The sequence below is a fragment of the Arctopsyche grandis genome, chromosome 10 (assembly GCF_051622035.1).
Source record: "Arctopsyche grandis isolate Sample6627 chromosome 10, ASM5162203v2, whole genome shotgun sequence".
In the NCBI taxonomy this organism is placed as follows: domain Eukaryota; kingdom Metazoa; phylum Arthropoda; class Insecta; order Trichoptera; family Hydropsychidae; genus Arctopsyche; species Arctopsyche grandis.
The window spans coordinates 25,530,407-25,556,777 of NC_135364.1; the positions used below are offsets into that span (position 1 = coordinate 25,530,407).

Sequence of the window (26,371 nt, forward strand, 5' to 3'; positions counted from 1 at the left end):
AAAAAGAGACAGAATTTCACTGAAATTCTGTCTCTTTTTGTCCTACAGCCTTACTTAATGAACACAGGCAGGATACAAGAGGAACAGCCTGTTCCTATTGTATCCTGCTCACGCAAATTAAATAAGGCTGTACGACAAAAAGACAGATAATTTTTCCGCACGCCACTGATCGTGGCCATCATCGTTAGTATGATGGCCTTTTCGGCCGCCAGATGTTCCGTTATAGAGATTTTAGTGACTTTTAAACTAGTGCTTTGTGACCAATAATCACCGAACCACTTGGTTCAGCCAATTAAGTTTGCTTTCTTCTTTTCTCTCTATTATTATTTGGAGAAGGCGATACTTTGGGCAACGAATAACGAAGTGTAGGAATATAACACAACTTGTGCTAATCCAAAGCAAAAACAGTGATACCATATATCCTGTACAAACATGTAGAACTCATGGGCAACGACCCCTTCGACCATTCCAGAAGAAAGAGTTCATCGTTCGATCGTAAACGAACAAAACCCAACAATGATGTCATCAGGCCACCGCGACACATATCCTGAAAATCGTTTACTCGTGGCAGTCATTAAAACGTGCTTCTAACACGTGTTAGCACGTGTTCTGGAAACAAAGAAAAAGCATTCATGTGTGGCGCATGAACCCATAAAACACGCGCTTCGAAAATAGGTTGACACGTGCTTCTAACACACGTGTCCTAGAAACAAAAAAAGCGCATGACCCTATTCTCATACGGACGTCGTCCTGGCGCTTACCCCAAAGCTATAAAACACGCGTCCCGAGAACACATGCCCGGAGAACAAAGAGATCTCTGCACACGCCACGCTTAGAACTTCCATATATAAACCCGCACAGCAGACGCAGCAGCAGTCCAGTCCAGACTTTTCCCCTGAAGCAGGCAATTAGCCCACTTCCCCATGAATTTTCTGTTCTTACCATAAATTTGTATACGGAACAAAATAAATTTCCTCTGTTAACTACAACGAGTTTCCATAGGCCGGGTTTCGGTCACAACATAACCTCCCGTCCTACAGAAGTACAAATGTTCCATTTTACGGCACTTTACCTTGTCAAGAAGCTCTCTCTTCGCTCCTTCCATGAGATATTTTACATTTTCTTCTTTAACTAAAATCTCGAAAATTTCGTCCATCGAGAGATACACGAACTGTCATATTAACGAGAACTCGAGAGCCAGATATTCTGTATTCGTGATTTTCGTGTGCACGATTGCAATGTGGGGAATAATCTGTTTACTTCAACAATTATATTGTTTCTCCTTCTTAGTACAGTCTTTATTTTTGGAAATATATATTTAAACGTCCTAAATCGTTTTTAAAAGAATGGGTAAATAGATTTAGTATTCAGAGGTGAAGTATTGAAAAACAATCTAATTGTTATTCAGTTATTGCGACACATTTTTAAAATATCCAAAAAGTTGTTCCATACAAATATGTAGCCATATTCTGAACGGTTAATACCAAATCTGTCAATTTGACAGCTCATCGTCTAAAAAACTTAATAATGTAAATTAATACATAAAAAGAGTTCTAAATAATTTAATTTCGTTGTTATTTCTGTAAATACCGTTTCAAACCATAAGATATTTTACCATGTCGAACAAACAGCTGAAGTTTCATCCTATTATTGGTTCAATCCAAAGAATTGCTCTATATGAAACGAAAGCGGTAAGAATCATATTTGTACGTATAATTATTTAAAAATTAATTTTTCTTTCCACTAAATCGGTTTGCTCACTTTTACAGCGCTTCTACTTGATAGGTTCGAATAATACACAAACCCGATTCAGGGTTTTGAAGATCGATCGAACCGACCCCCGAGAACTTGTGATCGTCGACGATAAAGTGGAATACAATCAACAAGAGATACACCAACTAGTCGATATGATAGACAACGGAAACAGATCGGCCAGAAGCGGCGGCGTTGCAAAATTGGTTTCAGCCTTTGGAATAATCGGTTTTTACCCTTATCTATCCTACATTGGTATTTATCATTTCCATTTAAAATGAATAATCAAAAGTATTTTCATATGGCTTTAGGATTCGTCCGATTTTTGGAAGGTTATTATATAGTCCTCGCTACGAAGAGGAGGAAAGTAGCTGTGATTGGATATCATTCTATTTATAAAATTGAAGATTCGTCTTTAATTTACATTCCAAGCGATTTAACTAGGCCCAAACACCCGGATGAAACCCATTACGTTCGATCTTTTCAAGCTATAGACTTGTCAACAAATTTTTATTTTAGGTAATCTTCCGTACTTTAATTTATATTTTATTACAACCTTTACATGTATTTATAATAAATATACTCTTTTAACAGTTATAGCTATGATTTGACTCACTCTCTACAAGTAAACTTAGCACCACCTAGATCTTTTTCATTAAACAACTGTCCAACACCGTCGACGTATAACAATGTATGGAAAAGACTATCAAGTAAAAATAGACTATCACTTTGTGATGAGTGCACATGCGATGACGAAAACGATGATAAACAAGAGGATGACTTATTCACCACTTGGACTAATCAAATAAACCAACGGAATCTATCTTCTGGGTTTGTTTAAAATGTTTCAATACATTTACTTGCATTCGTGTGCATACTTAAAATCATGTCTTTTGTTTTTGCAGGAAAGAAAGCACTTTAGAATTTGGAATACGAACAATTCCAGAGTGGAGATTTGTATGGAACGCTCATCTGCTTTCGCCAGTTCATTCCCAATTACATCCAGACTGGATTATTTATATAATACACGGCTTCGTCGATCAATCGAACATGACTATATTCGGCCGTCCGTTGTACATAACAATGGTAGCCAGACGAAGCAATCGCTATGCAGGAACCAGATTCCTGAAACGTGGAGCAAACAGTGACGGAGACGTAGCGAACGAAGTGGAAACCGAACAGATGGTTCACGACTCAATGGTCTCGTCTTTGAATGACGGACGGTAATTTCACTCTCGATTTCACAATTGTTATCACTCCGATGTGTTACTAATTCATTGTATCTATACAGTTTCAGTTCGTTTGTGCAGTTGAGAGGCTCGGTGCCGGGAAATTGGTCGCAAGACATATCCAAGATAGCGCCGAAACCTGCGATATCGATAGATTTGACCGATCCGTATTTTCAGATCGCCGCCAAACATTTCAATCAACTCTTCGAAAGATACGGCACGCCCGTTGTTATATTGAATTTGGTGAAGAAGCGCGAGAAGAAAAAGCACGAGTCATTCCTCAGCGAAGAATTCAGCTCTTCGATTAAATATTTGAATCAATTTTTACCACCGGAACATCTGATACAATATTACCATATAGATATGGCTAGAGTCAATAAAAGAAAGGAATCATTAGTATTTGATAGGTATGTATGTATATATAATGAACAATTTGAGGATTTATTTTATTTATATCGATTAAATGGGTCTACGGGACCGAAAGTGAAGAGGTCGAAAAAGCAAATATTGGAAGGCAAAGATCAAAAATCGAGAGATCTTAAGTCGAAAGATCAAAAAAAAGGGTGCATGGTAAACGGTACTATGTATATATAATATATATATGAGTGGCATGCGGTGAAATTATCTCTCATTTTGTCATACAGCCTTGTTTAATGTGCGCGCGCAGGATACGGGAGGAAAAGCCTATTCCTCTTGTTCCTGTTGTATCCTGCTCGCGAAAATTAAGTGAGGATGTACGACGGGGGAGAGAGACTTTTACCGCACGCCACTGATATATATATACTAAACGTTTTTCATATGTATGCATGATAAACGAATATTTTCGACTTTTTCACGGTCACCCCGATTAAATACACTGAGTAACAAAAAAAAAAAACTACCAGAGTGGAGACTAATCAATCTTTAATAAGTTTGACCCACTGGATTCGAATATGACAATATATTTTGTTGGTTTACTCTCGTTTAAGAGATATGAGCGTTTAAAAATATATGCAGTTTTTAAAGATTTTTTACTTTTGCAAGCTAACTCAAAATCTAGTACTGCTTTGACATTTTGAGTCATCATCTACAGCCATTCTCCATCCACTGCTGAATGAAGGCCTCTCTAACACGCTTCTACTTGTCTCTGTTTTGCACAACTCTCATCCATCTCACTCCATACATTTTCTTAATTTCATCTAACCATCTTCCCTGCGGTCTTCTTTTTATCCTTTTACATTCTATCAGGTACCATTCTAGTACTTCTTTTGGCCACCTTTCGTCCATTCTTCTAGCCACGTGCCCCCCCCCCCCCTTATTGTCATTTCAATCTCCTCACTCTATCCACTACCCTTGTCATACTTCTCACCCACGTATTCGGTTTCCTGTCTTTCCTCGCTATGCCAAACATACAACGTTCCATACTTCTTTGAGTGCATTGGACTTTGTGTAGCAACTTGGCGTTTTCTTAGCAAGTTTCACATCCATACATCATCACTGGCAAAACACGTTGATCGAAGATCTTTTTCTTCAGGCAGATTTTAAGACTAAAATCCATAGAAGTAGAATGCATAGAATCGCTCTCAGCCTCCAAAAACGTTGCTACAAATACTCTGCGCGGCAGAGTTTGTTCATTGTTTGCTAAACTTCGTCTCTCTCTCTCTCTTGTCTCACTTCTGACTTTCCGTCTCTCTCTTCGATGGCTCGCTTTTAGACGATACTTTTGTTAACAATGACCATTCTATGCATTCTACTTCTATGCTAAAATCCAAAAATCTGTTAAAAATGCGTATTTTTTTAAACGTTCATTCTCATAACCGAGAGGAAACCAACAAAATCATTTTTATATCCGAACTTAGAGGGCCAAACTTTGTATAGATTGATTAGTCTCCGCTCTGGTAAGTAAAAAACCTAATTTTGTATGCTTATTGATATCATTCAGGCTTTCTAAAATTGGTCATATGGGTATCAAAAGAACTGGGATATTTGTAAGTAAACCGCCATTGGGCGAATGCTACGGAGTCCCGGGACACCAAGGAGGAACTCTACAAACTGGTATTATTAGAGTGAATTGTGTCGACTGTCTCGATAGAACAAACACGGCTCAGTTTGCCATCGGAAAGTGTGCATTAGGCTATCAGGTAAACTTGACAATTTACATTGTATAGCTTGAATGTACATATCTGTATGATATAACATCGATTTTGACCAGTTGTGCGCTTTGGGATTGATCAATGAACCTAATTTGGAGTTTGACTCGGACTGTGTGCGAATGTTGGAGTGTTTATACGAGGATCACGGAGACACTTTGGCGTTACAATACGGAGGATCTCAACTTGTTCACAGGTAATAAAAAGACACCCTTAATAAATGAGGTTTAAATATTGATGAATGAAACATTGAATGTTTTCAGAATCAAGACGTATAGAAAGACAGCACCGTGGACATCTCAAGGAAACGATATAATGCAAACATTGAGTCGATACTATTCCAATACATTTTCAGACGCTGAAAAGCAAAACACCATCAATTTATTCTTAGGTCTATTTATACCTGATATCAACAAACTACCACTTTGGGAAATCACGACGGACTATTATTTGCATCATCTGGATGCTATCAACTACAAACCTATCAATAATAGGTACACAATGTTACACTGATATGTAGGGATTGCAATACCGAAAGTACCGGTATCGGTATTTTACTGAAAATAAGCCTTTGGAAATACTGGTATTAAATTATTATTCCGAATAAAAATACCAATAATTTTATTTTACTACCGCCATCTATGTTTAAAACTAATTAACAAACGGTGGATAAACGTCAACGACTATCTCGCCGGGCAGATTTCAAACGCGTCTTACACGATATTTTTGCACCATCGTAATGGCGGAGGATCCATTTACTTATATCGATGACCAAAATGAGCAATATGGCAAAGTATGAAAACGATCGGATAAGAGGCAAACTTTTTCCGGAATTGTAATCGTAAGTGAAACGTAAAGGAGATATGTAATATGTAAAAAAGAAATACCGATAGTATCTTTTTTTAATTCGTACGTTTTATTTGTCGAAAACGATATCTCCTTGGCTAAAAACTAAGAAAACGACCGATTCGTATTTTATAAATTGTTTTCGATCTATCTTTATTTTATCACACCACATGTCTGTAAAATTGTTTTAATTTTCCGATACATATCGTTAAATACAATATTCGGTAACATTTTCGGTATCCCGGCCCCCCTTACAATATGTCTCAAGTTCGCAAATTTTAATTTAAATAAGAAAATGTTTACTATAAAGTGCTCATTTTTTTAAATTACGTACATACATTGAAAATGTGATAAAATATATTATTTGGTACATTTTTCAGACTATTTTTCTAATGAGTGTATGGAAAAAATATATAATTTGTCTTCTAATAACTAGTTCCCCAGCTGATGGTTGACTCTTCGTTTACATATCTAGTGAGCGATGATTGGGTATCTGATAAGCTTAAGTCGGAATCGAAACATTATAATCCTTAATAAATGGGACGCACCTACTTCACAGTTTTGTACTCGAATATCCTGTTTTTTTTTATCAAAAATTAATAAATTTAAAAATTACCAGAAGTACTGGTAATACCGGTATAGTTCTTTTTTCATTTCGATTATACTGGTATCGGAAATTCCTGTATTTTCGCAATCCCTACAAATATAGTATGCACCAGTTTGAAAACAATGTGTAAATTTATATGAAAATTGTTACAGTGCGCCTTTGACTCGGTGGTGGAAACCTGAAGTGATGAAATACTTACCCATTTCTTATGTAGAAATGAGAAAGAAATGTTTCGAAGTAGTCGGATTGGAAGGTATGATTGACGGAGCACAATCCTTAGAAATGGTTGATGCATATCACGATTTTCATAGACCATATGAACTAAGCGTTCTTTCCGAATGTTACGGCTTCACGGTTCGTAGTGTGATTCAAATTAAACGTCGAAATGTAGTCGTTGTATTAATTACAGATCACTGTTACAGATATGCAGCTCGGCGCGAAATTTCACACCTCCGTACAGCGCAAATGAAAGTCCGTTTTTTGTCCGAAGACATTCGTACGGGCAAGTAAAAGGCGGAAGACCCACTTCGAAAAACCCAGGTCTTTCTGGAAGAGCCAGCACCGGGTCAAACAATTCCAGCGAGTATGTTATAACGAACTGAAGTGTGATTCAATGCGTACTGTATCAAAATGTTATCGTTTCATATATTTTTTTAGTTCAAATGGTGAATCTTCTTCGGATGATGATGTGACGAGTCCATCACCAGGTAATAGACAGTTAAGTTTGCCGCCAAACAAGATCGAGGCAACATCGAATGTTGAGAATTTTGATGATTGGGATAAATTTCCCATCGTTGTCAGAGAATGCAGGGTACCGTTAAAGAAGCCGTCAAAGACAGATTTGCATTTGTAAGCATTAGTATTAAAAAATTGTACAGATGCATCAATAGTATGAAAATTAATTGTATATATTTTATTTTTAGATATAAGAAATATGTTAATATGGAAAGAAAAGCTAGTAAAATTGGAAGTCAACTCGGCACCATAGAAATAGCAGCGAACAGTGGATTTTCCATTGATAGTTCAGTGTGTGTGATTCCACCGACTGTAAGCAAAGCGGCCAAAGAGATTTACAAACAGTATATTGATAGATACGACGGACCGTCGCTACCTTCACCGAAATCGATGAAACAATACAAAAATTATGTTAAATTTCCTATGTAATATATATATTCTAATTTAAAAATATAAAATATATTAATCTTTATTTATCTGCATCATTAAAATATCCAGAAGACCGAGTATTTGGGTGAAAACACACTGAGTGGTATGTGGTACGTGTTTATTTTTTGGATACTTTTGAACATGCGAAAAATACATGGTACACAGTCCCAAAAATCACCCCCTGGAGTGTTTTCGGTGATATTTTATCCTTGCTTTACAGTGATCGATAACGGTGAATCCCATATTTGAAGAAATGTAAGAGAAACATAAGCAAACTACATCCGAATTCAGTATGGGGAACACCCACTGTCAAGGACGTGACGTTCTGTACTATTCAGTGTGTTTTCGTCCTTACTAGGTCAAGTAAATCTGAAGAAGGTATCTCAAACCTTTGTATTCGAATATTTTTTATACGAACTAGCCTATTCTATGTTTCACTTCTATATACGTAGATTCAGTATCTATTCCTAGTCTTCCGATCGTTTTGATACTTTGCCATTTTTTTACATTTCCAATCTACAGCACATTTGATTCTATCCGGTGTTCCAGATTAGAGTTCTTTTAAAATTTAATCATTTCTTTACCTTTCTAAAACTTAAAACTACTATTCGGTATTCAATATTCGAATATTTGGTAACCCTAATCTGAAGACAAATATTTTTATATTCATACAAGTAATATATTAATGATGGCTGACTATTCAGCTACAGAGTTGAAGTCTTGTTTCCATATATGGTACTCCAACCTGGTTATTTAATCTTCCCAGTTAAAAATGGTAGATTCATCCCATTTCAACAAAATCCTCGGGTCTTTCACTTTCAGCCATTCACCATCCACTGCTTGAAGGTCTTTTCAACACGCTTCCATTCGTATGTTTTGAGTAACTCTCATCCATTTTATCCATAGAATGGTCATTGTTAACAAAAGTACCGTCTAAAAGCGAGCCATCGAAGAGAGAGACGAAGTTTAGCAAGCAATGAACAAACTCTTGCCGTTCAGTTTTTGTAGCAACATTTTTGGAGGCTGAGAGCGATTCTATGCATTCTACTTCTATGATCTAATCCCATACATTTTTCAAATTTCATCAAACCATCTCCTTTCTACATTATCTCGGGTACCATTCCAGAACGTCTTTCAGCAGCCTGACCTGCCCATTGCCGTTTCAATCTCTACTATCTTTTTCATACTTCTCACCTATTTATTCCGTTTCCCGTCTCTACTCGTTATGCCGAGTACACACCAATTCATACTTCTCTAATATGTATTGGACTTTGTGGAACATTTTGACGTTCAATTTGCAAGTTTCAGATCCATACATTATCACTGGCATAAATATACCCAATTAGAAACAAATTATGAACTAATAAATGTTTCCAATATAAGAGTTGAAAAGGTCCATTTGAACTCCACTAATCACAAAGTCGCTGAAAACTAAATAAAGGCACTAGTCGCTGAAAATTTAGCAGACCTGCAAACATCTCTAGACCGTGTACATCAAGAAAGCAATCGAAGAGGTCTGCGCATAAATCTAAAGAAGACAAAATTTATGATAGTAGATAGAATGCAAACAGACACCGGGAATCTAACCTTGGATGGAGAGGTGATAGAAAGAGTAAAAAGATTCAAATACCTGGGTACCTGGCTGAATGAAGAGATGGACCCAGATGAAGATTTAAGAATCCGCATCGAGATGGCTAGAACAGCATTTGTAAAAATGAAGGCGGCGCTTACAAACAAGCATCTCAATCTTCATACGCGGTTGAGATTCGCGAAGAGCTACGTCTGGACAGTATTACTACACGGATGTGAGATGTGGACTCTGAAAACCAAGATGATCAGCCGCATTGAAGCTTTTGAGATGTGGGTCTATAGGCGTATGCTGAAGATTCCGTGGACCAAAAAGATATCAAACGAAGCTGTCCTCAGCATGATGGGGAAAGGCAGGGAACTTGTTTCTGTCATCAAGCGGAGAAAGATGGAGTACCTCGGACACATGATACGGGGTCCAAAATACGAATTTCTCCGTTTGATAACCATGGGGAAAATAGAAGGAAAAAAATGGATTGGCAGGAAAAAGTTATCTTGGCTTCGAAACATGCGCATGTGGACCGATATGAGCGCCGAAGAGCTGTTCCGAGCTGCTGAAGACCGATGCGAATATATTCAAATAATCGACGAGGTGGTCGCCAACGTCCGGATGCGGACAAGGCATTAACAAGAAGAAAGAAGAATCACAAATGATATTAATCAAAATATGTTCTTCCTTTGCCAGCTAATGAACGGTGTATTACAACTGTACATGTATTCCTCATGAATATAATGTGTATTATAATATCTTTCAACGGAATAAAACAAAATCAATTAAAACTTGTAAAGTAATTACTTTATTCAGATTATATACTTTAATTTACATTTTGTAGAAAGCGAAAGCTTGGAATATTTTTTAATAAAGTAATGCGTTGAAAATAAATGGTGTAATATCGATAACGTCTACTTCAACTTCTTCTTTGGGCGAAGATTGTTTGTGTGACCGCACTTCTTCTTGCGGCAATTGGTCGCTCTGGGGTGGAGACGAGCGTAGCACTTGCGGCAGATCATCTTGTCGCAGTTGTACTTCTGGGCCAAGATACGGAGAGACGGCTCGATAATACCTGAAAAAAAAAAACGGAAATTTAATACGAGCGACACATATATATATATAGAGCGGGATGGGTTGAAACTCACCTCCTCTCAACCTCAACACCAAGTGAAGGGTGGACTCTTTCTGGATATTGTAGTCGGAAAGAGTGCGTCCGTCTTCGAGCTGTTTGCCGGCGAAGATCAGACGCTGCTGATCTGGAGGGATTCCCTCTTTGTCTTGGATTTTCGCCTTGACATTTTCGATAGTATCTGAAGGCTCGACCTCGAGGGTGATGGTCTTACCCGTGAGGGTCTTCACGAAGATCTGCATCTTGGCTTCTGAAATCGACGGGCAGTGTGGGGTTAGAACGAGTCGGTGACATGATGGTCGAAGTGAGGTTATGTGGAGTGAGTGTTGTGTGGATGTGGCGGAAAAGGCGTGGGTGACGCGTCTGAGGATTGCGAGTGCGGAATGGAAGGACGTGGGGGTGTGGGGAATGTGGGCTCGACGAGGTTTGGGGAATGTGAGGAGAAAATATAGCTCACCAGCGGCAGCACGTGGCGGCTCGCTCCTCACACCGGAAAAAGAAGGGGTGCCAAATTGCAGTGGTACCAGCCGCTGAATGCCACATTGACGATGCCAAACAAGCGACACTAATGTGTCGATTCGCTTTCCAGCCAGCTTTATTTTAGTGCGCTTTGATTGATTTGATGTTTGTTTATCTACCATTCGGTCCAATATACATACATATAGTTTCATAATATTCTTTTTTATTTTATTTTGTAATGTAATATTTGCATAAAGTTATACAATTTTTTTTTTGACAATATGGGAGGCAAGCAGTGTCGGTTTTAGGTCTTGTCAAAATGTACCAAAGAAAAGTATTCTTTGGTACATTTTGTATGGGTATATTCATACTAACCGTCACGTTTACGCCACGGCAGGCTTACAGCAGTACCCGACATTTCCTGTTCATACCTTACATCAACATCCGTCACCGTAGCGTATCCGTTTTTTGGCCATCGTGGAAATATACACGCGAATTACGTGCCATGAGTCTGCCGCTTTGCTGTTTTGGACTAATTATCGATAGTGACAGTTGACAGCTGACATCTTTCGACATGATTTCGGCGCAAATATTAAAAAAAAATTTAAATTTTTTCATACTTTGGTCTCGACTTTTGCCTTTTTAAACTTGCCAGAAAGATCCAACTCAATTTTAATAATTGCCAATCATCGATGCACATCGAAATGTCATCTGCGCAAACAACAGTCGAGAATTTCGCTGCATGCATGCATGCAGCGATTTGTAGCAAATCCATCCAAACATGTCTCCACAACGGTTCGGTGATTAATCCTCACAAAGCGTTCCCCCAAAAGTCACTAAAATCTCTATAACGGAACATCTCACAACCGAAAAGTCCACCATACTAACGAGAAGTTGAGTGCCAAATATTCCGTATTCGCGATTTTCATGGCAAAAATTGCCTTTTGGGCGATCGCAATTTGCAAAAAAAATGGATTAATTTTTCCCCGAAATTACATAAAAAGTACAAATGGATATATGTACATACATATGGTAGATTGAAATTTTTTTATTTTTTATTTTCATAAATGTGCATCCATGAATATCCGCTAACGCGTTTGATAATTTAAGTATACTTTTAGAAAAAATTTCATGGTTTTAAATTTGACAAAAAAAATATCACCATACTTTACAATCAATATTAAATCGGTTCGGTGATTATTGGTCACAAAGTCACTAAAATCCCTATAACGGAACATCTGGCAGCCGAAAAGTCCATCATACTAACGAGAACTTGAGTGCCAAATATTGCGTATTCGCGATTTTAATGGCAAAAATTGTCTTTGTGACCACCGCAATGTGACTAATAATCCAATTACCATTCAATCGAATCGAGCTTATTTTATCGACACATTGTATACGTATTTTTTAAATATAAATATTCACTAAATATGCTTAGCATGAAGTAAAAAAACTGCATCTACATTTCGAAATAACTTTATTCAGTCCAGGAATAAATAACAAAAAATTAATTTAGTTAAAATCTACAATAACAATGACTTTCGTTTATTAACTCAGTCTAATTTCAAATATGATTTATGTACGGAAGGCCATGGTGAGACCAGTGTAGACAGTAGAAACGAATCCTACAAGTGCAAGACCAATCGTAAAATTAGCAAGAATTACATCTTTTGGTCCACCCTTCAAATGAACTGGTAGGTCATTATCAGCCTGTAACGAGAACAAACATTAAATGATTGAATAAATATAAAAAAACCAACATTTATCTGCAAATATTTAACCTCAGAGAATAATGAATGGAATTTTCGGGTTAAATATCATTGCAATACAATTTCAGATTGATTAAAGCATAAAATGTTTATACCTGGAATATTTCCATTTTCCTACGGATATGTTCTGGAAGGGGATTCTTTACTGAGCTGCTTTGGCATCTCACAGTTATTGGAGTAATTTTAACACTGGTGTCATAAATCACCGATGGAGGAGTAGCAGTTTGCAATAAGACTGGTCGCTGAAATAAAAATGTAATCAATAAACTATTATATCTAACATATGGGATGGTAATCATCAAGTCGATAATGATAATTATTAAGGTAAAACGAGTTTTAAAAATTCAATTGAACAAGGAAAAGTCATAAGTAAGGATTGGCGCTCGGGTTCTATTTCCCAGGAAAGAGGGGTTGCCTATTGTCAACCCTTATTTTTGCTCTCTAGCTTTGTACGACAATAGAAATTGACAATAGGCAACCCCCCTTTCCTGGGAAATAGCGCTCGAGTGCGTATCCTTAGTCATAAGACTCATCGAAGTTTTTTCAAAACGTGCAGTAGGAATGTAAGGTTATGTTAGGTCAGGTTTAAAAATCAATATCTCATAAAAATTTAAGGTAGACTTCTATTGAGGATATATATATAGTTAATGGGAAAATTAAATGCGTTGATTTTTTAGAAGACAAATTTTCTATGATTGAACAATATTCTAGAATGCATACACTTCTATTTAAACATGATATAGTTTTGGTAAACCAAAAAAAATGATTCCATTTCAATACATGGACATTTTATCGAATCAAATTTATAACACAGATTACCTAAACACAATCTGATTTAAATAATTGATTTTAAAAAGTCTTTAGTGATTATGTATAAGATGTACAATGAGCATTTATAATAATTGTAAAAAAGTTTTTGAACTCTTTTTCCTATTATGCTGTACATTAACATTAACATAATATAACACTACATATAATTACTAATAAATAAAAATGATAAGTACATCAGTGGCTGTTAAAATAGATATAAGATGTATTGTGAACATAATTCAGTAATAATAAAAAGTATTTAAAAATCAAATTTAGAAGATAAAGAATAGTATTTTACATGTGAAGTGCTATGAATATATTCTATACTTATTGATTACAACTAAATGATGATATAACTGCCTATTATGACTCATTTTGAAAGTGTGATTCTATGAAATATAATTGTATAATAAATTTTGATTCTATTATGGAACCAGTGTTCCTATAATTTTTCTTTCATACACAAAAGAAAATGTAATAGATTAATTAATAAAATTTCCAAATTACTAAGAACGATCGAATGTAGGTGCATATATGCTGAAACTGATTTTCAGTCAGAAAAAGGAAGACTTTTTTTTCTATTTAGGTAGATTTAAGAGAAGATATCTTACGATGGGATTAAGCGGGGCTTGCACATTTGCGGCCGAAGCCAGCCTTCCAGTTACGGTGCAGAATCTGTGATACATCTTGACTATTCGCGTTACGAAACAGACTAAGTATGACCCTCGTTTGTCGTTCGACCATTCAACGTTCCACAATGCGCCTGTGCTGTGGAATCCCCCTCTATTTTTAGCATGGTTGCAAATCTCGTGTCTCGATGATACATGTTCCTAACCAAAGCTCAAAAAAGGGACAAATGTTTTGTCCTACACCAATAGATGGCCCTAAAAAGGTTCGTAAGAAAATTGGAAAAGCCTGTTTATTTATAACATACGAGTGTTTAGTTCGTATGAAAAAAATGTATTAAATTTAGCGCAATAATTTTAATATTTCACGTATTCGAAATACATGATTTTTATATTTAATTTGAATTAATTAATTAATTTGCATTGAAACTGTATGTATTTTGTATATAATAAATTGGCCTGTCTTTTGTATAGTTAGAACTGATATAATAAAATTATATTTATTTAGGTGTGGTTTTTATAGATTTAATTTGTTTTCGCCAAATTGATATAAAGTCTTTAATTGCTTGTTCTTCTGTGGTTCATATATCTTTTGTGATTGGTGGATTAATATCAATAAATATGTATAATAGGATTTTCTGGTAGTTTAATTTTAATAATTGGGCATGGTTTATGTTCTTCTGGGTTATTTGTTTTAGTTAATTTAGTTTACGAACGATTAGGTAGACGAAGTTTAATACTTAATAAGGGATTAATTGGGATTTTCCCAAGATTAACATTTAAAATTATATTTATATTTAATTTTTTAGACAGTTTAAGTATTGATTTTGCGTATTTTCTGTAATTATTTTTAAAGAATGATAAAAATATAATACAGATCTTTTTATGTAAATACAAAAAAAAACAATATAAATAAATTGTAAAAAATCATAAATATAGTACTATTTTGCAGCAAATTTATTGTTATTATAATAAATTGTATATATATAAGTTAAAATTATTATTATAAATAAAATTATATTATATAATTACATTATATATATAAAATTATATTACAAAACTAATAAAATTATTGTCATTAATAAAGTTATAATTATTATTATAAATTGTATATATAAGTTATTGTAGACTTCATTATATTATCTAAAAGGACGAAATTTTTTGTCGAAGTTTGATATTTTGGATATAATGAATAATTGCGCTTATTTTTGTGGCATATTTTTTAAGTATTGTATTTAAGGCTTATTCTAAAATCCTAAAAAAATATTATTTTTATTTTTTTCTTATTGGAATATAAAATTAAAAAAAAAAATCAAAATTATTAAGAAATTAAATAAAATGAAGGCCATTAAATTTTATTTATTCTTTTTTAAAACATGAAGCATATCTATATTTAATATCAATTGAAGTGTTTACATTGTATGTATGTATGTATATAAATATTATAGAAAATTTTCAATGTGTCGAATATATTTTGAATGCCTCTCTCCTTTGCAGTATACTGCAGGATTTTGTTTCTAGGGAAATGTGCATGGAAAATTAAATCGATAAAAGTTTTTCCTCGCCACATTTGTTAGTGCATAGTATGCGTTCGCGGTGTTAATTTACAACACGTGTGGAAAATACGCAGTTTAATCCACAAATCAAACCGACAGATGAAGGCAATTTCGCGCATTCCAAGACTTTTTCCAATACTGCACGACGATGGCATCAGATAGGCCGAACAACGAGGAAGATTGGAAAATTTTCGAAGTCCTCTGTTCGCACACACCTTCAGAAGTAAATATGGAATTTAAAATGAATTTTTATTACACACTGTTATATTTCATAGACGTGCACCAGTTGTGACAATTCTGAATTGGGTCAGCTTGCTAATTGAATTTTATATTTTTGCATGCGAAATACAATATGAATATAGTAGAAGAATGTTGCCATGGAATTGTTTATGCCTTCTGGGTATAATGTCCGTACCAAGCACTGTTCATCGATTGCTAGGTAGCGCGGGAAACTGTAAAGTTAACCCACATCATATAGATACCAACTTATATATAACTTGTTTCCATTGGAAAACTTCTCTATGAAGCTATCTTTAGGGTATTTAGATTGAAACCGCGGTTAGTATGTAAAACGCTTGTCATGCGATCTGCTCCGTGCCATGCGTGACCAAATATAGTCAATTCTGACCTATTTTAGCGGTAGACAGGTAACAATATTGGCAGTATCAAGACGTGTCCAAGAGAAACAGTCAAAAAATCGAGAGACAAAATGTTCTCTCAACTAATTTCCGTAAATTTTGTAGATGGAAGGTGACGGAGGAGCATTAGATACAACGATGGCGCTCAGGAGTGAGCTGGCTGCACTGCAGTACAAACGAGATCGACTGGCAACTGAAGTAAGATCAATCCAAATAATACAAAAAATAAAGAAAAAATATTAATATTCCCATTCATTTTAGATTGGTGAAATGAAAAGCCAAGTTTTATGCAGGGATCAGAGAGTCATGGAGCTGCAAGTGGAAATTGAGCATTTGAGGGAGCAAGCTGCTCGTCAGAACGCCATCATAGCATCTCTGAAGAAGAAAGTCCAAGACTTGGAAGATAAAGAGAGAAGCTTATACTCATCCCAAGGTAGGAATGAGATAGCTTTGCAGACACTTCAGCGCGACAACAAATACCACGAAGACAGAGCGAAGGACTTGGACAAGAAGCTGAGAACTTTAGAATTGGAATGTTCAAACGAAGAGCAAATGAAAGACAGCGTAAGGAGTCAATTACAAGATTTAGTCAGGAGGTTGTCTGTATCTTTAGGTGTTGAATTTTGCGAAAGTGCTCACGCTCACACTCCTGAAAGTATCGTGATGAGGGCTGCTGAGCTGGTCCAAGAGACCTCCAGGCTGAAGAGCAAATGTATAAACGTTGGCGAAAGTTTGGCATGCGTGGAGCAGGAGTTTAAGAATTGCCGAGACAATTTGGAGAGGACTTGTACCGATAGGGATCTGCTCCAGAGACAATGCACAACTCAAGTAGTAGAATTGGATAGACTACGCCAGGAGAAGGAAGGGTTGGAGATGCAGAATAGGGTGTTGGATAGGGAATTGCATGATTCCAGAGATAAGTATTCATCGTCGCACAAAAGTTTGAATTCAGCTACTGGAAATATAGCACAATTAGAAACTACTATACTACAGTTGAAAGGTTAGTTTTTTACGGTTTGAATAGTTTTTAGTTAATATATAATCATTTAAAATTGTGAATGTAATTTCAGAGGACATTAAAATGCGTGAGGATAAGAATCAACGGTTACAACACGAATATAGAAGCGCAATGGAATCCTTGGCAATATTACTCAGTTTACCTACAAGGTATATAGAATGTAATGAAAACTCTATCAAGGACAGAGTCAGAGAAATCCTTAGCGATAATAAGGATTTGAGTGTGGTAATATATATGGCTGCTTACTATAATCAATCATTTAACTTTTTATCTGTTTGATTATATTTGTTTTGTTTGAAGCAAGTGCATAGCTTACGCGAGAAGCTGAATTCAGAGTCGCAACAATTAAACAGGCATATGATAGCCAACGACCAAGCTTCAAGCAGATTGCGCATTTTAGAAGACGAACGTAGTTTGCTGGAGACGAAGATCCACAATCTCGATAAAGATTTGACAGCGGCCGAATTGGCCAGAGATGCTCTGAGACGGGACAAAACATCGGTAAAAACTTTTATTACGACAGTTTCGAACTTAAAAGGACTTTTATGTGAACGATCTGCTTATTTGCATAGTTGATCACCTTTCTGGAGCGTCTCAGCAAGGCTCTAAACATGGATGAGATATCTCAAGAGGTCGGCGTGGATCTTCAGACGGAATCGATGCTGGTGAGAGCTGAACAGTTGGCTCGCCTCGAAAGCGATAAGATTGTCGACAAAGTGAGTTTGATTTGTATGTAGATCGTATTGATGTAAATTTTGAGGCATACCGTTTGTGATAACATTTATTTCGAACGCAGTTCTTATGCAGCGGTTATTATGGATCCCTACCTCGTTTAAGAAGGGAAAGATCTTTACACGATTTGCCGATTATGAGAGAAGTAAGATTCCTAAACAAAAACAAAACAAAAAAAAAGGAAGCACATATTTTTTATATAAGGCACAATTTAGCTGCAGATTAAGAGAGATTATGAAAAGTTATGTATCCACGCCATTGTGTGCATGATTGTTCTTGGTCTCTACTATTATACAATTCTTAATCTTCTATAGGCATTTATGATATGTAGCACAGACTATAATATTCACAGTAGAAGAAATAGGTACTTCACATACACCGGCTTGAGTTTATGACTCAATTTTTGAAGAAATACCGCATTTGTATACGACACTTTTTAGCTCAAGTGCTAAATTTATGGAATTATCGTTTCAGACGGCAGTTGTGTATCAGTTGCAAAGACGAGTAAGGATTCTGAGAGAGCAACTTCAAAGACGTGATCTTCATTTGGATCTGCTGCGCAGAAAGTTGACTCTACAGGAGGAGAGTTCCAAAATGAAGACAATACTTCAAACGGAAAGAGACGAGGCACTGTTGAGGGGGAAGAAGTTGGGTAAGCAAGCCGACAAGTTAAATATACAGTTGACCGATGCCAGAGCTCAGATCAGAGATCTGAATTCGCAACTGGCCGAAGCGGCCGATTACAAGGTAATAAATTAAACTTTCATATTGTTTTTAATTACTACCATTTTGCTTTTTTATCGGTGCAACACAACAGTTGGAATTGATTGCAGATAACGGCTTTGGAACGGGGACGCAAAATAGAAGACCTTCAAAAGCGACTGGTCGAGTCTGAAATGCTGAGGACCAAATACAATAGAAAAGTCAGCGTCTTGAAAGATCACGTCAGATCAGCCGGCGAGACTATGGATCAAGAGAGAAGTCTGTCCGATCATCAGATAACGATGATGAGGGAAGAACTGGCGAGAACCAAGGAAATGGTAGCCGAAGCCAACAGACGAGAAGCTCAACTGCAAAGCTTCAGGTAAATAACAAAACTAAAACACACCAATAGACTATTAATGTTAATATATACCAATTTTCAGATCTTCTATCGCCAAACTGCTGGGTATATTCTCCCAAGTGCCCGATTATGAGATAGTGTCTCGTCTCCAGAAGTTGGTGGACGCTCATCATGACTTCACACTCGTCTCTCGTCGTTATGATGATCCTGCTCTTCGTTTAGCTGCTAGATCTCCTACAGGTCCTGGGCCTCCGAGCAGGCTGACTCGGACTCCTGAAAGGTCACAGTAACACCTCATTATTGTATCATTAAACTTCATATATGAACGCATTACATGCGAAATTTATGCCACATAAATTAAACGTGACAACTTTAAACGTGTTCGTTGCTTATTTACGATTTTGATAAAATTAAATTTCGTGCACTTAAATAAGATTTTATTACTCGTTAAATTTTATTAAAGATGGGCATGAAGTGGAAATGGAAAAATTTTATCGTCACACTCTGTATATGACTCAGTGACTTTTTTAATATTACACATTTTTCTCGTTATTGGTTTACACATTAAATTACTTTCAAATTAGACTCAAAAGATGTCTAACTACCATTGAAATAAACAGATAACTACCATTGAAATAAATTGATTTAACAACTCAAATCTTTTTTGGAAAAATATAGCATTTTTAGTTAGATTTAATTTTGACCATAATTTTTTCATTTATTTTTCTTTTCAGAATTGCATTTTTTTTCCTCATGGTGTCCTTTTTGATAAATAGCATTTTTAGTCGTAATTGTTAGGTACTTTTTAAATATAAGATTTAAATTTTGACCATTATCATTTACAACCATTCACCATCCACTGTTGGATGAAGACTTCTCCAACAAGTTTGCTCAACTCTCATTCATCTCACCCCACACATTTATCTGATTTCATCCACCTATTTTCCTTGTGGTCTTCTTTTCACCTTTTTACATTCTCTCGGGTCCATTCGAGCACTTACTTTGTCCACCTTTCCTCCATTCTTCTAGCTACATGACCCACTCATTGCCATTGGTGTTATTTTTGATAAATAACATTTTTAGTCGTATTGTTAGGTACTTTTCAAATATAAGATTTAAATTTTGACCATCATAATTTACAACCATTTACCATCCACTGCTGGATGAAGGCTTCTCCACGTTTGCTCAACTTTTATCCGTCTCATCCCGCACATTTTTCTAATTTCATTCACCCATATTCCTTGTTGCCTTCCTTTCACCCCTTTACATTCTCTCGGGTACCATTCGAGCACTTACTTTGTCCACCTTTCATCCATTCTTCTAGCTACATGACCCGCTCATTGCCATTTCACTCGCTCCACTATATGGACTACCCTTGTCATATTTCTCACCCACGTATTCGGTTTCCTATCTGTTCTCTTTATGCTGAGCATACAGCGTTCCATATTTATTATTACTAAATTATGTTCACAAAATATATATTATATTTATTTTCATAGCTACTGATCTACTGACCATTTTCAATTTTACTATTTTAATTTAATTTTGTTAGTAATCATAGTATTATATTATTCTGTTAATGTACAGCATAATAGAAAAAAGAGCCCAAAAAGCATATTTATTTGAAATGTGAATGTTGTTCAAAAAATGTATAATACCAATGAATGACCATTCAGTGAAAAATATTTTTGAGAAGAGTTTATTTTCCAATTTTTCATTTAGAAATATGTACATATGTAGACTTAAAGCATATTTCAAATATTATATTCGACTTTTAGAGAACGTGTTTATATCATTTTATCAAAATTTATTTAACGTAATTAATATTAATATTAAAAAAAACAGACATCTCCATTGAATTATCAATTTTGTGATTTTAATAGATTTCGACCAAATAATTACTATGCAAATAAATGAAGCTAATAAAAAGCTTGTAAAAATAGATAAAAAGAATAAAACAAAAGAACAGATTTTTTAAATTTACATAAAATTTAATCAATTTCATAATGAAAACTCCACGCTGTTTGGAACTTTGACACTTTGAAAGAAGTTTTTCGCAAATTTTACAAATATTAGAACTCCTTAGAATAAATGCCGTCTTTTATTAAGGGGCTGTCACACACTGGTACAATTTCCTTGATATTTATATATTTTTTTATAGATGTTTACGCTACGATGACACTGGCTACATCGATCCTCCAGACAGTGAAGATTTGGACGATGACCTTTTGGGTAAAAGGACTCTGGGACCGTTGTGACCCTTGGCCCTGCACCATCGCAGAGATTTCCTCTAAAGTTTTTAACTAAACCGATGTGCAATTAGTGCAAATGAATTGTGTCGTACTCTCGAAACAGTCGAAGAAATATCACTGCACATAACAGCTTATTTAGTCGATATATACATATGTGTGTATAATCGGTTGTGAGTGCAGATAAATTATCGTGTAGTTAATTAAGTGTTGAGATGTTACAGCGTTCTTCGAAGATTAATAAAACGAGTAGGTTCAAAGTACAAATATAATAATATATCACACATTTAGTGAGGCAAGTGTAATTTATTGTAAAGGATAATAAAATGTATTGGTACACGTTGCACGCTCGTTTCTCTCGAAATAGAATCGCAAATGACTAACGGTTGATTTAAGTCGACATTTTGCATACCTACGTAAGTATTGATTGGATTCATTGATACATAGGTGGTCTACGGTAGTTGTGTGTTTCCTTTGGAAGTCCTATCGTCAATCTAGATCTATCATCCTGAATCCTGACGATCTAGTTTTTCAAGATGCCTTATTAAGCCGGCGCGGAAATGTCAAGGCGACTCTTTTTAACAATGGATTATTATTTTTATTTTTTTGTCGTTAGTTACATGCATATATTCTCACTTTAAACTGTGGGATACGGGTGTAGGTTGAAACAATCTAGTATTAAATTTTGGTTTATCAATGTATTTATTTGGAATGATTGAGTGCGAGCGAGCTTTTTTTGGCAACTTACAAGCGTAGAGAGTTTTTCTATTGTATTTTGACGAAAAAAAAAGTAAATAATTGATTTTCATAGAATAAAAGCAGCAGTTTAGTATTGCATAATGTTTGACATTTGAATTTTTTATTTGTGCAATTAATTTTATTGCCACAATTTTTCTTAAATATTCTACTAATATGGAGAGTATACGTAAATGTTCCAAGTGGGTAAATACAAAATATTGTTATATCTCATAAAACACTAAAGTTTGTTCGTATGTATGTATGTATGTATGTACCTACGTATTTTTCGTCAACAGTCTATTGTTCTGACGTCTTCGAACAAATAATTCGCTTTTTTCTAATTCTAAGGATTCGACGTTCCCGGGGGCGTAGGCGCCGAGGGCGAAGCCCTAGGGCTTAACCCCGTAGGGAGCGCAAACCCCTGGAGTGTACATATAATTTTTTATAAGAGACTTATTATATATTTTTGTTTGTTCGTGATAAATATTACAAATACCGAGCCAAGCCGGGTAATAAAGCTAGTGTATAGTAATTCATCTTTGAAAACATATATTTTTAAAGTAAGAATAATAAATCATATTTAAATTGTGTGTTTTTACAAATATGTAACGGAGCAGTTCAGTTGATTGACAGTTGAGAGCTCAAATTCAAATTCTTATTGCTGGTAAGACCTATATCAACTATGTATTAAATCCAGATCGGCCGACTTCAGTCGGAATTTTTCAATTTATCTAGCTTAATTGTCACGACGAATCTAATAACATCGGCAGCCCCTTTCTCTCTAGCAAATTTGGTTAGTCCGAATTTGCTGATTGTTGCAGGCATACACATGCTTGCGGTTTGTAATAAATATCTGTATACATATGTTGTATAATGTGAGTGTATATTTACACTCAAATTATACAACGGCGTGTATGGAAAAAATAGAATAATCGTTAACGCTATGGTTACGGATTTGAAACCAATAAAAATGGTTTCATATTTTTAAAATAGTCTACTTTAAACATCAACAATAGTGAATAAGTAGTACGGCTCAAAGTCAGAAAGTTTTTACTAATAAGCACTCACCGATTAGGTAATTTGGTGCTCATGGACCGCTGGTTTACCATCACTAATCACCCGATCTCTATAGGCATGTATTGCAAATTTATTTATTTAATTAATTAATTGATTTTTATTTTATATTGGTGTTTTATATTGTTTATATGTAGGTAGGTAGGTAGTATTTAGTATGTTATTTAAATGATCAATTTACTTATGAAAATGTATCCCATGTTGTTTATTGTATTTTTGAATGCATTGTGCAATTTTTAACGATGCACTTGCCCATCTTGCAAGTAATATAAACAAACAGAGAAGTTTTTACCGGACATACGTCGAGCACCAAGCATCAAATACGACTGATGCTAAAATTATTTAGGACTGTCTCTGGACAATCCTCACTTGAAAACAATATAACGCCTAAAGGTCTGACCGCACTATGCGACAACCGAACGATCCGACACTTCACAACATTACGCGACCAAATATTGTTTGTATGAAATTGTATGAGACATAACGCACTGACGTAGAACGACACCTTGCATCAAAGTTGACCTTGCATCAAAGTTGACATCAAAGGTGTCGTTCGCGACGTGACGCAAGTGTCGTTGAGTGGGGGTTGCCTTGCGACAATTATTCTCCTTCTTCATATCGTGACTTTGAAATAGCATGTATCCATAATATTTTGATTTTTCTCGATTGTTCTTCTTCCTCGCATATCAAAGATACTATAATAGCGCCCGTTTCGTCCATCTTGCTCCGAGGTACCGAACGAATGATTTACATAATTTACTACGTAGTGTCGCATCGCTGTCGTTCAAGTGCGGTTTACCTAATATTGTCGCACACTGTTGTGAAGTGTCGGATCGTTCGTTTGACGCACAGTGCGGTCAGACCTTAAAGCCACTTCTATTTTTATAACATTTCTCTGTTTCTGATGGGCTGACGTCAAAGTCGTTTCTGATTGGCTGGATTGGTTTGATTGGCAAAGACGCTTGTGATTGGTCGGTCGTTAAATAACATATTTTTTTTCGATTCAAATAAATTTAATAAAAAAACAAATTAAGATTGTTTTCATGGTTTTAATTTAATTTAAATTTACCGAGCGAAGCTGGAAAGCACCACTAGTGTTTATATAATTCCAAGCTTTGCATTTAAATATAATCTCATTGATTTATAAAAAAAATAAAAAATAATATCATCGAATAATAAAAAAAATCCACAATATCTATAAGCCATTTCCGGGAAAATTCTTTGATAAATTCAACATGCGTATTTTTCCAATCCCCCAAACCAATTTTTTTCAATAATATGATAATGCATAGTTCTATTTACACATCAGACACTATCAACCGTTTATTTACTCGCACATGACATTCACAAGAACAAACAAGTACACAACAATAATTGAAATTTGTAACAATACATAACAATCAAACGATTCGAAACACTACTGCAACACATTTCAATGCACACGGATGCATAATCGGAAGATATTAATTTTCGTGTGCTTAGCAATAAGTTCAACTACGAATTTCGTCATGAATATACTGACGAACGTGTCATGGTACGTCAGCTTATTACTTCTCAACATTTACTGTAAGTACTTGCGTATATTAATTGTATCATCTCATTACATATTTACATAATCGTATGGAGATTCAACTATGTCCGACTTGTTCAGATGTTAACACACTGGATGTGGATGGAGATCGGGAGCGTCATTTTTCAAACAAGCATATATCGCTGCATCATTCGATCAATACGGGTCATAAAACTATTCAAAAGGACATAGATATTGGTCCAGGGGGATTCACCCAAGAAAAACACATAGTCATAAATAAGCACGGTCATAACGCACACGGATATCATCAAGGATTTTCCCATTATGATGAATTGGATCATGATCACTCCCATCATAATAGCAATCAAAACCCGCCTATCGATGTGAGATTTGGTCCGGTTAAGGTATGTTTTAATGACTTTTTTAATGGATTTAGATGTTTCTTGATTGGAGTATTGTATTGTGTGTCTTTTAGGATGAAGATGCGGTTGTTTTTAATAGGAATTCCATGGATGATTTTGACGGAAAGCCTGAAAAGAAGACGAATTTGGATACACCTGAAGGGTAACACTGATGTAAATCTCACTTGAGCAATCGGTGTGTCATTATTTTAAACGAGTTTTATTTTGTAATATTTATTTACTATAGATTGTTTCGATTGTGATTAATTTGTTGCGATGATTCAGCATATTGTTTCTCCTACTTGTTTTTAAACAATCGATTTTTTTGTATGAATTTTTATTTAAATGTGAACTTTATTTCAATATTTTTTTAATAAATTTTAATGCTTTTGAAATTGACTTTTAATATATGATTTAGAGAGAGAACAATGTGTAATTTATTGCAGAATCTTAATATTTCGGATTCGAATTAAAAGTTATGACTTTTGAATGTGAAATGTGTAAAATGTGGAAGTTCAACGCACGTTTGACTCACTTGTAAATATAGGAAAACTGGTTTGAAAACTCAACACCATAAGATAGTGGTATAGACTATAGAGTCAAGTTTCAAATGCTCAAATTAGTTCAATGTCATTCTATTACAATTGAATTTATGGGCTCTGTAAGTATTACACTTTATAGAAAATATTCGTCAAAACTTGTATCACCGCATAAACATTCCGAAAGGATTATTTTACGATGAAAAGTTGTTATCATACGATACTCGGATCTAGTGAGTTCATCCATTTTGCGTTTTGTCAGTTTGGACGACCTTAAGCTTACGATATGTAGTTAAAATGAAATTTGATGTTCGCAGAGATCATGTTAACTTTTCTGTCGCTTTTACAATTTAGTACTACCATCGCATGCTGTTTTATACATGTAGCGTACAATTTTAGTTCCTTGGATGGTATTTATATTCTCAATGTGTATGCACGATCTATGATATTTACATGTACTATTTTTTAATCAATTTATTTTATTGGATTAAATATTTTATGTGCGCATGCACGCATTCCTCCGACTTAAAATTTGCAATGCGATAAGTAAACGTATACAGAATTACAGAGGTAGAAGAATCCTTCGAAACGTAGCCTGTGGTCAAGACATTAAGATATTATCCTTCCAGGATGCACTGAACTTATTGCATTCGATACAAGCTCAATCGAAAAATAATGTTTCACAAACAATACATATTGGATTTCCACTGTTATATTTTATACACCAGCCGTC

The 26,371-nt window shown here is 35.2% G+C and overlaps 5 protein-coding genes across 9 annotated transcripts; 3 read left to right on the forward strand and 2 right to left on the reverse strand.

The window, feature by feature from the left end:
• Nucleotides 1-1,448: 1,448 nt before the first annotated feature.
• FIG4 (polyphosphoinositide phosphatase FIG4) lies at nt 1,449-7,771 on the forward strand. The gene is made up of 13 exons (XM_077439367.1): nt 1,449-1,691; nt 1,770-1,980; nt 2,064-2,271; nt 2,347-2,583; nt 2,658-2,975; nt 3,044-3,388; nt 4,903-5,101; nt 5,173-5,306; nt 5,374-5,604; nt 6,716-6,917; nt 6,986-7,146; nt 7,221-7,412; nt 7,487-7,771. Exons 1-13 carry the CDS (start codon nt 1,617-1,619, stop codon nt 7,725-7,727), a joined length of 2,754 nt encoding a protein of 917 aa, XP_077295493.1. The 5' UTR covers nt 1,449-1,616; the 3' UTR covers nt 7,728-7,771.
• Nucleotides 7,772-10,085: 2,314 nt separating this feature from the next.
• RpL40 (ribosomal protein L40) lies at nt 10,086-11,004 on the reverse strand. The gene is made up of 3 exons (XM_077439451.1): nt 10,893-11,004; nt 10,452-10,685; nt 10,086-10,378 (listed from the first exon to the last, which is right to left on the reverse strand). The coding sequence occupies exons 2-3, from the start codon at nt 10,675-10,677 to the stop codon at nt 10,218-10,220; spliced, it is 387 nt and encodes a 128-aa protein (XP_077295577.1). The 5' UTR covers nt 10,678-10,685; nt 10,893-11,004; the 3' UTR covers nt 10,086-10,217.
• Nucleotides 11,005-12,356: 1,352 nt separating this feature from the next.
• Nucleotides 12,357-14,245, reverse strand: LOC143917960 (cytochrome c oxidase subunit 7A1, mitochondrial-like). Its single transcript, XM_077439598.1, has 3 exons — nt 14,085-14,245; nt 12,759-12,905; nt 12,357-12,604 (listed from the first exon to the last, which is right to left on the reverse strand). Exons 1-3 carry the CDS (start codon nt 14,157-14,159, stop codon nt 12,470-12,472), a joined length of 357 nt encoding a protein of 118 aa, XP_077295724.1. The 5' UTR covers nt 14,160-14,245; the 3' UTR covers nt 12,357-12,469.
• Nucleotides 12,491-21,699, forward strand: LOC143917959 (coiled-coil domain-containing protein 170-like). 4 transcript variants are annotated; one of them, XM_077439596.1, is made up of 12 exons: nt 12,500-12,588; nt 12,681-12,918; nt 15,755-15,878; nt 16,399-16,491; nt 16,555-17,293; nt 17,364-17,536; nt 17,612-17,812; nt 17,884-18,027; nt 18,518-18,790; nt 18,877-19,127; nt 19,189-19,386; nt 21,268-21,699. In XM_077439596.1, exons 3-12 carry the CDS (start codon nt 15,804-15,806, stop codon nt 21,362-21,364), a joined length of 2,244 nt encoding a protein of 747 aa, XP_077295722.1. In that variant the 5' UTR covers nt 12,500-12,588; nt 12,681-12,918; nt 15,755-15,803; the 3' UTR covers nt 21,365-21,699. The 4 variants fall into 4 exon arrangements, with proteins under 4 accessions (XP_077295720.1, XP_077295723.1, XP_077295722.1 ...); XM_077439595.1 differs by having other exon boundaries at nt 12,732-12,918; XM_077439594.1 differs by lacking the exon at nt 12,681-12,918 and having other exon boundaries at nt 12,491-12,588.
• Nucleotides 21,700-24,568: 2,869 nt separating this feature from the next.
• Nucleotides 24,569-25,443, forward strand: LOC143918132 (uncharacterized). Of its 2 annotated transcripts, none has more exons than XM_077439848.1 (3): nt 24,569-24,733; nt 24,819-25,102; nt 25,174-25,443. In XM_077439848.1, exons 1-3 carry the CDS (start codon nt 24,613-24,615, stop codon nt 25,264-25,266), a joined length of 498 nt encoding a protein of 165 aa, XP_077295974.1. In that variant the 5' UTR covers nt 24,569-24,612; the 3' UTR covers nt 25,267-25,443. The 2 variants fall into 2 exon arrangements, with proteins under 2 accessions (XP_077295974.1, XP_077295975.1); XM_077439849.1 differs by having other exon boundaries at nt 24,819-25,081.
• The last annotated feature ends 928 nt before the right edge of the window (nt 25,444-26,371 follow it).

What these genes read in the sequence shown, in the direction of transcription:
- RpL40 (XM_077439451.1), bottom strand. Translation starts at nt 10,677, where the DNA reads ATGCAGATCTTCGTGAAGACCCTCACGGGTAAGACCATCACCCTCGAG. An exon ending in GGTGTTGAGGTTGAGAGGAG is followed by an intron (nt 10,379 to 10,451) that starts GTGAGTTTCAAC and finishes TTTTTTTTTCAG; the next exon opens with GTATTATCGAGCCGTCTCTC.
- FIG4 (XM_077439367.1), top strand. Translation starts at nt 1,617, where the DNA reads ATGTCGAACAAACAGCTGAAGTTTCATCCTATTATTGGTTCAATCCAA. An exon ending in CTCTATATGAAACGAAAGCG is followed by an intron (nt 1,692 to 1,769) that starts GTAAGAATCATA and finishes TCACTTTTACAG; the next exon opens with CGCTTCTACTTGATAGGTTC. An exon ending in AGTGTGCATTAGGCTATCAG is followed by an intron (nt 5,102 to 5,172) that starts GTAAACTTGACA and finishes GATTTTGACCAG; the next exon opens with TTGTGCGCTTTGGGATTGAT.
- LOC143918132 (XM_077439848.1), top strand. Translation starts at nt 24,613, where the DNA reads ATGCATAATCGGAAGATATTAATTTTCGTGTGCTTAGCAATAAGTTCA. An exon ending in ATTACTTCTCAACATTTACT is followed by an intron (nt 24,734 to 24,818) that starts GTAAGTACTTGC and finishes CGACTTGTTCAG; the next exon opens with ATGTTAACACACTGGATGTG. An exon ending in TGAGATTTGGTCCGGTTAAG is followed by an intron (nt 25,103 to 25,173) that starts GTATGTTTTAAT and finishes TGTGTCTTTTAG; the next exon opens with GATGAAGATGCGGTTGTTTT.
- LOC143917960 (XM_077439598.1), bottom strand. Translation starts at nt 14,159, where the DNA reads ATGTATCACAGATTCTGCACCGTAACTGGAAGGCTGGCTTCGGCCGCA. An exon ending in AAGCCCCGCTTAATCCCATC is followed by an intron (nt 12,906 to 14,084) that starts GTAAGATATCTT and finishes TTTTTATTTCAG; the next exon opens with CGACCAGTCTTATTGCAAAC. An exon ending in GGAAAATGGAAATATTCCAG is followed by an intron (nt 12,605 to 12,758) that starts GTATAAACATTT and finishes TTCTCGTTACAG; the next exon opens with GCTGATAATGACCTACCAGT.
- LOC143917959 (XM_077439594.1), top strand. Translation starts at nt 15,804, where the DNA reads ATGGCATCAGATAGGCCGAACAACGAGGAAGATTGGAAAATTTTCGAA. An exon ending in GAGATCGACTGGCAACTGAA is followed by an intron (nt 16,492 to 16,554) that starts GTAAGATCAATC and finishes CATTCATTTTAG; the next exon opens with ATTGGTGAAATGAAAAGCCA. An exon ending in GCTCAACTGCAAAGCTTCAG is followed by an intron (nt 19,128 to 19,188) that starts GTAAATAACAAA and finishes ACCAATTTTCAG; the next exon opens with ATCTTCTATCGCCAAACTGC.